Source organism: Glycine soja, chromosome 2 (genome assembly GCF_004193775.1).
Source record: "Glycine soja cultivar W05 chromosome 2, ASM419377v2, whole genome shotgun sequence".
Taxonomy (NCBI): Eukaryota; Viridiplantae; Streptophyta; class Magnoliopsida; order Fabales; family Fabaceae; genus Glycine; species Glycine soja.
This window is the reverse complement of record NC_041003.1, coordinates 10,543,722-10,557,923: the sequence shown is the minus strand read 5'-3', so window position 1 is coordinate 10,557,923 and position 14,202 is coordinate 10,543,722. Positions and strand designations below refer to the sequence as shown.

The window sequence follows — 14,202 nt, the reverse complement described above, 5'->3', positions numbered from 1 at the left end:
AATCTTCTAACAAAGATGATGAAGTTAACAGCCTAACCGAAAACAAGATGAAATATTAATAGGTTGAATGGTACAATTTAATTTGTCAAAAAATAAAATATTTTTTTTGTCTAATAAACTTAGTTATAGTTTTTGAACTTTTTTTAAAACAGTTTCTATTATATTATTTAGTGATGACATAATATATATTTAATTAATTATATTACATCAATAATTTTTTCAAGATGATATTTGATGTGACGTATATCTCTTTTTTCATTTTATAAAGTATCCTGATTATCTTGAGTGAGAGTGAGAGATCTTTATTAAAAAAATAAAAATTCTTAAGTGAGATCTTGTCTTCTAATTATAATTTATTTCATAAGAGCTGCCATGCTACACCTACCACCTATATATAGTCATTGCCAAACATGTCCCACGCAAACTAACCTTCATGAAATTTCAACTTCAAATTTCGGTTCAGCCAATTTTGAAACAAAAACAAATTTCTTTAAAATAATACCATGTATAAAGATTAAAAAACTATACCTCAACCTAATAAATTCATAAATTCTAACAGCACGTCTTTTTCTTCAAAAATTAAATTAAAAAATCATGAAGTTATTTTTTTAAAAAAATAACTTTAGATCACCCGCCGACAGAGTAAATTGCAGGAATAAATGGGGGTAGAATTCTCTGTCAAAAAAAAAAAAAGCATCGAGTGTGTGATTTATATAACTAAGATTATTTTAGTTTAATAAGTGATCTTGAATCATGAACATGTAACTTTAAACATTCAAAGAGAATTTTGCCACTTCCAGATTTATAAAAAAAAATGGTTACGTATAATTTAGTCTCCATATATGGTGTGAATTCTCGATGTGATCCCCATACGTAAAAATCATCAAATTGATTCTTATATGTACAAATATTACCGATTTGATTCTTGTCATTAATTTTATTGTTAACTTTTTTATGCATTCTTAATTTAATCTATATAACAAAATAAAAATAAAATAAAGGTGTACCCACTACCGAGTTTCCCAAGAAGAAAACGGTTCCACATGGCATAATGTGAAGGTCGAAATATGTTGTATCCCGGGAAAGACGGTCAGCCAAAGTTGAGCTGCCCTCCACACCACTCAAACAAATCTCACAGCTCTATCCAAAACCATGTCCAGATTCACTCACTCCAACAACAATGCTGGTGCATGCATATAGAATAACTTGGGTGTGTTGGGAATTTTCAATAAATCTTATAAAATACCAAATGATCATCAAAATACATTACGTCAGAGGCAAATTTACCGTACAGGGCTTGTTTTACAAACAATTTACCAAAGGGGGTTCGTTTTTAAACAAATAACATGCAAGGTCTGTTTCCGACGTGGGTGCCGCCATTGATACTGGCGGGAAGCTTGAACCGCCAGTGCCAATGGCGGTAAGGAGGGTACCGCTAGTCCCAGTTGCGGGACATGTGCTGAGTAGGAGAGAGGGGTGAGGGTGTGCCGCTGATGGCATCTGCGGGACAGGTGAGAGAGGGTGGGTAGGGTGGGTGCCGCCAAAGCTGTTTGCGGTACAGGTGAGAGAGGGTGGTGCCGCAAGTACTGTCTGCGGGACACTTTGGTGCCGCCAGTATTGCCTGCGGGACACTCTTGCTTAATATATCTGTGACTCTGTGAAATAAAACATTAGGTGAAGTACAAGCTAGTCAAATAAAACATTAGGTGAAGTACAAGCTAGTAAGTGGATTTGCAGTTAGAAAGAATCCTTGTATTAACCAAAGAATATTAATTGTATAATTTATATACGTATTAAAAATGTATGCAAAGCAATATGAATTTTATTTATCAACGTGGTTTAGTTTAACAATTATTTTTTTTTTGTTAGTTATTTTTTATAATGGTATGTGAAAATTTTCAAATAATACTTAGAATATTGAACATAAAATACTATCAAAATAGTTGCTGGCTAGTTATATATTATGTATATTCATCGATTTTTGAATGAACTTCAGTGCAACAAGTATTCAAATCATTTCAGTAGCTTTCAAATCCAAATCCAATGTGTAGACAAACATAATTGATCTCGTAATAATTATTGCGTTTAAATTAAGTCTAGTTAAAAACAAAAAATGAAGATGAACCAATTAAGCCTGCACACCTATGTTCACGTGAATGAAGGCTTGGTCTGCACCTTGCAAGCAATAGGTTTCAGGTTCTGAAAAGGCTGCATATATAGCATCTTAACGTTAAAAAAAATTTGAACGTTGGGGGTGGGGTTTAAGTTTTGGGCTATAAAAAAAATGTTGAAGTCATTATTCTTTACGTTTACGTTTACACAGCTTCCTTAGTTTGCTTTCTCTTTCTTTCTTCTTCTGGAGTTTGAGAGATTATTGTGTTTGTGTTCTTCTTGTGCATTCATCTTTCAAGTGTGCTTCAAGTGCCCTTAAATTCCTGGTATGTATTTTCAAAGTAAATATGCTAATATATATTATAAGTTTAAGTTAGTTAGTATTATAAGTTAGTTAGTATGTAAATAGTAGGTTAGTTATTATTAACAAAAGTTCTAAGTTTAAATTAGTTTGTATGAGTAGCTATTGTGTTATTATTTTTTACTTATTAATAAATATTCCAATATTAGGTTAGTTAGTATGAAAATATTATTTGGTTAGTTAGAATTAAAATTTTATTTAGTTATTCTTATTGTATATATTGTTAGATGTTATTTGGTTATTGTGTATAATATTTTAGTATTAATAGTAATTGTTATTTGGTTAGTTAGAATTAAAATTTTATTTAGTTATTGTTATTGTATATATTGTTAGATGTTATTTGATTATTGTATATAATATTTTAGTATTATTAGTAGTAATTACAGCATAGCATAGAATATTATTATTAATTTTTTTTATCAAAGAATGAGAATTTTATTATGAATTCTAGAAATATCTGTAAAATAAAATATATTCTAACTCAAGAAATATAAAATTTTCTAAAATAATTATTCTTTCTTATCAACTTGTTTCAATTATTTTTGTAAATTTATTTTATTTGTGTACTACATATATAATTAATTGTATTCTTAATTATTCGTAGAATTAAAATATATGATGCAGGGGTTGACAAACTAATTATTCTTATGAGTTTTAAATAAGAAATTATTTTATAACTTAATCTCTAGTAAAAAAAATTGTATGAGTAAGTATAATTGAAAATAATATTATATATTTGTTTAGTTAGTATAAAAATATTACGTATATATATATTTAGTTGTTGTGTATACTCTTAAATTTTATACATGTGATATTAGCTTTGTAGTATTAGGTATAATATTTAGACGGATGATAGTTTAGTCTAATAAATATATATACATGGATGATACTTTAGGATCAAATAAGTAATATTAGATTTTTTAGTATTAGGCACAAGTTAATATTACCTTTAGGTATATATTTATAAATTTTAGACACACCTAAATTTTTAGTTTTTGTAATATTAAATATTTGACACTTAAATAAATAATTGTAATATTAGACACTTGACACACGTAAATCTATCTTTTTAGTATTATAATTTTGTATTTTAAATAAATGAGATCATAATTTAATATTATTTGAGTTAATTATTGTTTAGTTAGAATGATATATATATTATTTGTTAGTTTTAATTTGTACGTTATTATTATTTGTTTTAGAAAATTTAAGTGATTAAATATATGATATATTGTACATTATTATTATTATTTTTGTATATATATTATTGAAAAGATTTTTTGCATTTCAATATTTGTTTGTATTATAAATAATTTGTTAGTCTATATTTTATTCAATTATTTATTTGTTAATTGTAAAAAAAAATTACTAATAAATTAAAGTTTTCTTCACATATATTTTAATTTATGTATAGAATATATTAAAAATTGCCGAGTTTGATTTTTTACAAATTTATTGTTATATATTTAAAGTTTACTAATAAATTAAAGTTTTCTTCACATGTATTATATTTTATTTTGCAGCAGCAATGGCATCTTCATCATCATCTTCATCACACATTAACATTAAATCTGGCCCATCGATACTGATGTATTATGGATGCAACCTAAGCATGTTTCAGAACATGTTTGGAATGGGGAAGAAGAAAGGAAATTGCATATCAGACGAGCTGTCCCCACGTATCAAGGGGAAGAACAAATTCCAGAACAAATTTTTCCTTTTCTTCAACAATCTGGTTTCGGGTGGATTATCAAGATGGGTTTCTTAAAAATAAATGCCTCACTAATTAGTGCTCTGATAGAAAGATGGAGGCCGGAAACACATACGTTTCACATGAGATGCGGAGAGTGTACTATCACTCTACAAGACATCTCTGTGTTGTTAGGTATAAGTGTGGATGGTTTACCATTAATCGGTCCAACAAATCTTGATTGGGCTGATTTATGTGAGGAATTATTGGGAGTCAGACCACAAGAAGGTGAAATTAAAGGTAATGTAGTTAAATTAAGTTGGCTGGCTCACCATTTTGATCAAATTAATAATGACGACGACGAAGAACAAGTACGAAGGTTTGCCCGTGCATGGATACTGAGATTTATTGGAGGTGTCTTGTTCGTTGACAAAACCAGTAACAGAGTTTCGGTAAGGTACCTTCAATTTTTACGTGACTTTGAAGAATGTGGCAGATATGCATGGGGAGCTGCCGTACTTAGTTTTCTATACAGAGAGATGTGCAGTGCCACCGATTATAAAACTAAATCAATCGGAGGTATGTGCATCTTACTACAATTGTGGGCATGGGAACGATGTCCCACCTTGGCTCCAAAGAGGACTCCTTCCCACATAGAAAATACACCGCTAGGGCACAGGTCAGTCATTTTTAACAACGTCTTTCATTTTAATAGAATAAATGGTTTTAGGGTATATTAAAATTTATTCTTTGTAGGTGGCTGCGACGTGGAAACCAACATATCGGCAATGATGATGTAAAAGTTTTTCGTCGCAAGTTCGATATTATGAAACGTCATGAGGTAAGAACCATGCTATTGTATTTGTAAAATAAAAAATTATATGTCTTATTTTACTACAATGTTCACAACTATGTTGTTATATGCAGTTTGTGTGGGAGCCTTACCCATCAACCGTTATGTCATTCTTGCCTCCCGTTTGTTTAGTCGGAAGTCTTGCATGGTACGCGGTGGTGCCACTAATTTGTTTCCAAGTTATTGAGTGGCACCAACCGGACAGAGTCTTGAGACAATTTGGGATGCAACAACCAGTTCCAGAGTCTCCTTCACAACCCCTAAACATTCATGGCATAACATTAAAGGGGAAACATGACAAAAATTGGGGGCAATTGTTCGCCCCAATGATTCAGCAGTGGAATAATCGGCATGCATTTAGGGTCGACGCTTATCCCCGACAAGAAGGCCTATTGAGTTTTAACTCGGACTACATGGTCTGGTATAGGCGAAAGACAAAGATGTTTGTTGACCCAGAAAATGCAAAGACGGCTACATTGGTATTTTTTACTTTTTTTTCAAATTTTAAGTTGAACTTTTATTTAATGATGACCATTAATTTTGTTACCGTTACAAATGCAGGGTGAAGTTGCAGAGGCATTACAATACATGGTGTCTCCTCAAGGGAGGAAAACATGCACATTTGATGATCTCGTGCCTTATGTGGAAAAAATTACAATTTTATCCGAAGAGCAAGAGAGAGTCACTGAGCCAGTGTCACATGGTCCCGCATCAGAGCGTCAATTTCCCGCACAACAGTTTCACATGCTTCAGTCAAGTATTGAAACTCAGGGGATAGACAGAAGAAGGGACACTGTTGAAGCGGAAGAATATTCCCAACAAATGGCGGAGCGTGGCCATGGAATGTATTACACGCCACAAACATTTGCTGAGTATCCGACACAGATGTATCAGTATCCTTTTCAGGGTCATGACACTGATACTTCTGCAACCCAGCATTCGTTCGGTGGTTTTGCGGAAACACAAGCTCAATTTTCATGGCCCACAATGACCCCTTCACAGCAATATCATGGGCCAATTCCAACACCTAATGCCCCGTTAGGAACACAATGGAATGTACCGGGACAAATACCTAATACAGGTGACTTATTCGGTGTTGATTTGCGTAACGCATTTTATGCGGAGGCTGACGAAGAAGAAGCGGGGAGGCATCGGGGCAGAAGAAATCCTGATCGCCAAGCACGAAGATGGGATCGACCATGTGGCACATCCTCACGGCATCACGGACACCAAAATGAATGATTTGCATGTCTCTGTTGATTAAGGCTTTGTTGTATATTTGTAATTTGACATTCATGGTGTAATGTATGATATTCAGTTTATTAAGGCTTACTTATGGATAGAATTTATGTCGCGTATCAAACTATAATAATCAATGAACCCTAAACCAAATAACAAAGGTAGCCAAAGGGAAAAAACTAATGTTTCTAAGTAACGATGAATTTCAATGTGAACTAAACCCTAACCCATAAAACATAAAAAGTATCCCATAACCCTTAAATATGAAACACTAACCCTAACCTATAAAATATAACCACTTAGCCCTCAATTGTTCCGAACTAAACCCTAATCCTAAAATAAAAACCTAACCCTAACCCCTAAACATTAGCCCTAAGTCAAAAATGTTCAACACTAAACCCTAACCAAAAAATAAAAATAACATAAACCTCACCCATAAAAATTAGTCCAAAACCCTGCAATTTTCATAACTAAACCCTAACCCTAAAATAAAATAACTAAGCCTAACCCTATAAAATAAAAACTAAACCCTAACAATAAAATAAAAAACCTAACCCTAACCCCATAAACATTAGTCATAACCCTAAAATGTTCAGAACTAAACACTAACCCTAAAATAAAAAACCTAACCCAAACCCCTAAAAATTAGTCCTAGCTCTAAAATTTTCATAACTAAACCCTAACCCTAAAATAAAAAAACCTAAGCCTAACCCTATAAAATAAGAATTAAACCCTTACCCTTAAAAAAAGTTATTTTATTTCAACTTCTAAATGTAATTGTATTTCCCTAAAAAATAAGAACTAAACCCTAACCCTTCAAATAATAACTTTGCCCTAACCCTATAAAATGTTCAAAAGTAAACCCTCACCATAAAAAAACCTAACCCTAACCCCCTAAACATTAGTCATAACCCTAAAATGTTCATAACTAACCCCTAACACTAAAATAACAAACCTAACCCTAACCCCCTAAACATTAGTCATAACCCTAAAATGTTCATAACTAACCCCTAACACTAAAATAACAAACCTAACCCTAACCCCCTAAACATTAGTCATAACCCTAAAATGTTCATAACTAACCCCTAACACTAAAATAACAAACCTAACCCTAACCCCCTAAACATTAGTCATAACCCTAAAATGTTCATAACTAACCCCTAGCCCTAAAATAAAAAACCTAAACCTAACCCCTAAAAATTAGTCCTAGCTCCAAAATTTTCATAACTAAACCCTACCCCTAAAATAAAAAAACTAAGCCTAACCCTAAAAAATAAGAACTAAACCCTTACCCTTAAAAAAAAGAAATTGTATTTCAACTTCTAAATGTAATTGTATTTCCCTAAAAAATAAGAACTAAACCCTTACCCTTAAAAAAAAGAAATTTTATTTCAACTTCTAAATGTAATTGTATTTCCCTAAAATAAAAAACTAAACCCTAACCGTTATACATGAGTTAGCCCTAACCACTAAAATAAAAAAAAAGTAACCCTAAAACCTAACATAAAAAGAACTTAACATGAACCCCTAAACAATAAGCACTAAACCCTAAAATAAAAAAAAGAACTGAACCCTAACCCCTAAAATATAAGAACTAAACCCTAACGCTTAAACCAAAAAACTAACCCTATCCATAAAATATTAGAACTAAACCCTAACCCCTAACAAATAAGAAGTAACCCCTAACCCCTAAAAAATAAGAAGTAACCCTAACCCTTCAAATTCAAAAACATAACCCTAGACCTAAACTAAAAAAAATTAGCCCTAGCCCATAACATATAAGAAGTAACCCCTAACCCCTAAAAATAAATAAGAACTAATCCTAACCCTTCAATTTTAAAAAACTTACCCGTAATCCCATAGTTCTAAACACTAAAACCTAAGGCTTAGACCCTAAACACTAAACCAAAATACTTAGACACTAAACCATAATGACTAAGTCCATAGTTTGTCATTGTAGATAGTTAAAAAAACTAAGGTAGACAAAATACTTACACACTAACGTTTCTAACTAACGATCAACACCAATGTCACTCAACCTCGATTGATCCACTCCATTTATTTCAACTTCTAAATGTAATTTTATTTCATTAGAAGCACACATTCAACAAAAAGTAACTGACGATTTCATTGAAGACCAACAAGTAAATACATTGAACAAAACCTAAAGCAATACAAGATCGTCATGTAACATACATAAATCAATTAAATGAATTACTCCCACGGTCAGATTGCATTGGACATCGACACCTATTGTGCCCTTCAGCTCCACATCTACTACATTTTTGTCGGTGGTCAGATGGTTCGACCCAATCCATCTCATTCTTTATCCTTGTTGATTTTGGCCGACCTTTCGCACGAATTGTAGTTGGGTCAGGGATTAGTGTCCATGCCTCATCAGAAGGAGGAATTGCCGCTTCATTCCCAAGAGGCCACCACTGTGCGGAGTATGCTTTTAAGATGTGTTCATTGGTGTAAACAACATCTATATATTGGTAGTAGTTCATGCTCACGTAACCACAAGCTGCAATAATGTGTGAACATGGATAGTGAAGCGCAGAATACCTTCCGCATTGACAATAATGGCCATTCAAGTTAACTGCCCATTTTTGTCCGCCACGTTGCGTGATAGGATTGAAGGTCTCCTCTACTTCAAACCTTGTCGAGTGGATATCGTACACACGAACGATGTGCGAACAAGCTTGTTCTTGATTTTTCCTAAGTTCTGTAACAAGCTTAGAACAATAAACTTGGCCTTCTCTTAATTGTCTTTGGGCTTGGCGACCACGATCAACAAAGTACTTTCGGCACCTACTATATGTTGACTTGACCAACGCTGTTATTGGAATGCTGCGACAATCTTTCAACACCTTATTGACACATTCTGATAGGTTGGTTGTCATGTGACCATATCGTCGTCCAGATGTATCGTAAGCCATGCTCCATTTTTCCTTTGAAATGCGATCAATCCATCTTGCTATGGCTGGACTCAGTTGACGAAATTTTTCTAAGTTTTGATCAAACACATGCTTGCAAGGAGTGTACGCTGCATCAAATTTGTTATCATCAAAAGTTGTACGTAGACATCAAACTCAAATTAAATTAATGTATAAAATCAACCTTACCCAATTTCTTGAACATCTCTTTTTGTTTCGCATTGTTGAATTTGCGATTGAAATTGCTGGCTATGTGTCGGACGCAATACACATGATAACCGTGGGGAGGTTGCCAACCAAGATGTTCGTTAGCGACAACAGACTTTATACTCGCGTGACGATCAGATATTAGACAAATTCCATTCTTATCTGTGACGTGTTCACGCAAGTGGGCCAAAAACCATGACCATGCTGTTAGCGTCTCGTCTTCGACCACGGCGAATGCTAGAGGAAGAACACCACCATTTCCATCTTGCGATGTGGCCATTAACAGGGTCCCACGGTATTTGCCGTATAAATGTGTGCCGTCAACTTGTATGATTGGCTTACAATACTTAAAAGCCTCTTTGCATTGACCAAATGTCCAAAATACTCGATGAAACTGACGATGTTCGCGACTTACCCTATTACCAACAATAAAATCGTCATGTAGTATTTGAAAGTAAGAGCCAGGAGAATGATTTTGCATGTGTGTTAGCCATGACGAGAGTTTCGCATACGACTCTTCCCAATCGCCATATTCAATTGCAATCGCCTTTTGTTTGGCCATCCATGCTTTTCTGTATGAAACCTTATAGGAAAATTCACTATTTATCCTTTCTTGAATCAAAGAAATTTTTATTGATGGATCTTCTCTGATCATGCCTGTAATTCAAATACTAAAATAAAATTACAAATTAAAATAACAAATAACACAAAAGTAGGATAATATGAACATAAAAAACGTACCTACTACGCAAGTCGCAATTAAATTTGAATCAAGCTTCTCATGGTCTTGTGTCATAGTCATATTTAGACATGTGTGCGGTCCACCCCATTGTGTCACTTTCCATGCATCAGCTTTTTTGGATAAAATTGCCCTCATATAAAAAGGGCAAGGAGACTCTTCGGTGTTGTTGGGACAACAAACGATATATTTGTGTGATTTCGTTTCAACAACCTTAAAAGTTTGATGCACCTTCATCACATATTGTTTCAGTGCATTTTTTACCGCATCTTTACTGTCAAAATCCATGCCAACATACAATTCTTGTCCAACATTAAAAGTCGTTGGCATGTCCAGACCACAAATGTCCTCCTCGTCCGGATGACTCCAATTGATATTATTATAATGCATAGCATCATTCCAAAATGAATTTTGAATTTGTGGTACACCTAATAATTTAAAAAAAAAAATCATGTCAACAAACTACTCCTATTTAGTTACCATTAAATACAATTCTCATAAAAAGATAGATGTATTCAACTAATTTTGTATTTCACAAACATTTACCTTCGGTTGGGTGAACAATTGAAACCGGTTCAACGATGTCAGTGACTTCATCGTCTGTATCAGATATTCCATCATCACTATCATCTTCATTGAAAGACTCTTCAACGTATGAGTTAGATGCAAGGTAATCGTCATCATCATCATCTTCATCATCATGTAAATTACTTATATTTCTTGGCAGTTCCGATTCATGATGAGATACATTACGTCCACATGACGTAACAAAATTTGCAGCATGAAACATCGAACCACCAGCAACATCCTTTTCTACGTACAATTCTAGAACTGACATTTGTTGTTGTTGTTGAAAACTTTCGATCATAGTTTCAACATCTTCGTCATCACAAATTTGCAATGCAACATATTTTCCTGAAACTAAAAATCTACAACTTATAGTAGAAATAATTTCATTATTTTCTAACTTTACCTTATCTCCAATTTTTTTTTTCAAAGCATTGAGACTAATTCCGCGTTTAATCTGAATGGCCTTTTTACTGCCTTCAAATATTACACCATCATTGTCTTCATATACTCTTCCATTGAAATACAACACTGTAATAATTGAATTCATGATATACCTACATCATCAAAATTAATAATAATTAATCATAACAATAGGAGTTTTAAAATAAATAATTACTCATACTAATTTTATAATAAAAATTCTAATTAAAAAAATTAATTCACTTAAACTTTGCCTTCAAATATTAGTCTAACAAATAAAATCATTACTTCAATTAAATATCAAATATTTATTTGCTTCCTCTATTAAACTTAAACTTCACATTCATACTTTATTCTAAAAAAAAGTACTCTAATTAAATAATTTATGAAAAATTCCTACTTCAAAAAAATTCCAGACAAACACAAAATGGAAGGGTTATAAATGAAAGGATTACACTTAAAAAAATTTCAGACGGAACATGGCCAACACGCCTAGGCGCCCCCATATTTGTATCTTCCAAGTCGTTTTTCAGTACTAATTAATGAGAACAACTTACTTAACTCAAATGACATATATTCGGTAATGAAGGATATATCATATATATATACATATGACAGAATTAGTAGGAAAGTATACTATCTATATATAGGAATGGAGGACACAGACAAATAAGGCATAATTTTTCCTCCATCTCTAATTAATAGTCTCAATGGTTAATTAATTAAATTACATGCGCGCATATGTAAGGCAAAAAATACTCGGTGAACAACTAATTTGAAACTTAGTGAGACAACGAGATAAAAGAAATATATACAATCCAACTAAACTTCTTTTATGATTACTAAAAATCAATAAATTACTAATAAATATAGTAACAAAAAATTGTTATTCCCATGTTAGTAAATTTAAATGACGGGACTTTTAAAATTGGTAATATTTTTCTTATTGTTTTTATAATTAAAATTAAAATTTCTTTTTGTTAACTTATACTAAATTTTATTACAAGTAAAATAAAACATCGTACTCAGAACAAACAACAAAATACTTAAGAAATAGCATGTAATTATTTTTTGTCTTAAATTAAATTATATGTCAAATAATAATTCAGACGCAAAAACCATTAACAAAAAGGCTTACAAATAATTACTACTAATATTTTTAATATTTAAAATGTAATTTACAAAATTAATACACTTAAAGTTGAGCTTCAAATTTCATTCCAACCATAATATTTGCTACTTCAAAATAAAAAATTTGTACATCATAAATAAACAAAATGAAAGAAAACTTTAATTAAATAAATATAAAACATCCTTACTTACTATAGAATCAAACTTCAAAACTCTTTCTTCCTCTTTCACAATACTCTGGTCTCAAATTTATGCAAGTGTGCAGAGTGTGATTGAAATTTGCTCTATTTAAAGAATTTTTTTAGCAAAGAGCTACGTACGCAAATTTATACACCATTATTAAAGTAACTCTGTATAGAAGTCACCTCCTACATGCCTAGCTCTTTAAGCTGCCATACATGAATGTGATTTCTGATTTCCCTATCCAATACAGTGCCCTATTCTCCTCCCTAGCCTGTATAAAAAAAATTTCAATGCATGTGAACCGTAGCTGCATCAGGCTTGAGTCTCATCATTCAGGATCACTTTCCAAGCTTCAGTCCCATCAAACCTATCAAGTGGAGTGGTTTAAAATTATTATTATTATATACAAAACTGTATGGTTGATTTATGGGAAAAAAGTGTAAGAAGAGAAAAATAAGGAATAGAAAATATATAAATGATATTTTTTTTTCAAATTGTATGATAAAAAAGAAATAAAAGATAACAAAATTAATAAAAACTGTGTTTAAAATTATAAAAAAGTTTAAAACAAAAAAGATAAAAAAAAATTAGAAAAAATTTGTTTAATTTGTGCCTTGAACCCTAGCTTCAGTGCCATGTGCATGAGAATAATTTGTAATTAAATCACATGCATGACTCGGAAATCGGAAATTATATGCGTTGCTTAAACACACAAATGACATAAGGTTTTAAAAATCTAGCAAATTAAAATAAAAGAGTGTCCCGCAGGCAGTACTGGCGGCACCAAAGTGTCCCGCAGGCAGTACTTGCGGCACCCCAAACAGCATTGGCACACTTTGGTGATAATTGCTGTAACAAACTTAATTGGTTCATCTTCATTTCTTGTTTTTAACTAGACTTAATTTAAACGCAATAATTATTACGAGATCAATTATGTTTGTCTACACATTGGATTTGGATTTGAAAGCTACTGAAATGATTTGAATACTTGTTGCACTGAAGTTCATTCAAAAATCGATGAATATACATAATATATAACTAGCCAGCAACTATTTTGATAGTATTTTATGTTCAATATTCTAAGTATTATTTGAAAATTTTCACATACCATTATAAAAAATAACTAACAAAAAAAAATTGTTAAACTAAACCACGTTGATAAATAAAATTCATATTGCTTTGCATACATTTTTAATACGTATATAAATTATACAATTAATATTCTTTGGTTAATACAAGGATTCTTTCTAACTGCAAATCCACTGACTAGCTTGTACTTCACCTAATGTTTTATTTGACTAGCTTGTACTTCACCTAATGTTTTATTTCACAGAGTCACAGATATATTAAGCAAGAGTGTCCCGCAGGCAGTACTGGCGGCACCAAAGTGTCCCGCAGACAGTACTTGCGGCACCACCCTCTCTCACCTGTACCGCAAACAGCTTTGGCGGCACCCACCCTACCCACCCTCTCTCACCTGTCCCGCAGATGCCATCAGCGGCACACCCTCACCCCTCTCTCCTACTCAGCACATGTCCCGCAACTGGGACTAGCGGTACCCTCCTTACCGCCATTGGCACTGGCGGTTCAAGCTTCCCGCCAGTATCAATGGCGGCATCCACGTCGGAAACAGACCCTGCATATTATTTGTTTAAAAACGAACCCCCTTTGGTAAATTGTTTGTAAAACAAGCCCTGTACGGTAAATTTGCCTTACGTCAGATTATCAAGAGGTTTTAAGGAATACCTGAATTCATATAGT

At 32.6% G+C, this 14,202-nt stretch overlaps 1 protein-coding gene across 1 annotated transcript; it reads left to right on the top strand.

Annotated features, from left to right (window-relative positions):
- Window positions 1–5,326: 5,326 nt before the first annotated feature.
- On the top strand, window positions 5,327–13,994 carry LOC114372562. The gene is made up of 3 exons (XM_028330194.1): window positions 5,327–5,495; window positions 5,578–6,164; window positions 13,775–13,994. Exons 1-3 carry the CDS (start codon window positions 5,343–5,345, stop codon window positions 13,992–13,994), a joined length of 960 nt encoding a protein of 319 aa, XP_028185995.1. The 5' UTR covers window positions 5,327–5,342.
- The last annotated feature ends 208 nt before the right edge of the window (window positions 13,995–14,202 follow it).

What these genes read in the sequence shown, in the direction of transcription:
- LOC114372562 (XM_028330194.1), top strand. Translation starts at nt 5,343, where the DNA reads ATGATTCAGCAGTGGAATAATCGGCATGCATTTAGGGTCGACGCTTAT. An exon ending in ATGCAAAGACGGCTACATTG is followed by an intron (nt 5,496 to 5,577) that starts GTATTTTTTACT and finishes TTACAAATGCAG; the next exon opens with GGTGAAGTTGCAGAGGCATT. An exon ending in GACGAAGAAGAAGCGGGGAG is followed by an intron (nt 6,165 to 13,774) that starts GCATCGGGGCAG and finishes TTTATTTCACAG; the next exon opens with AGTCACAGATATATTAAGCA.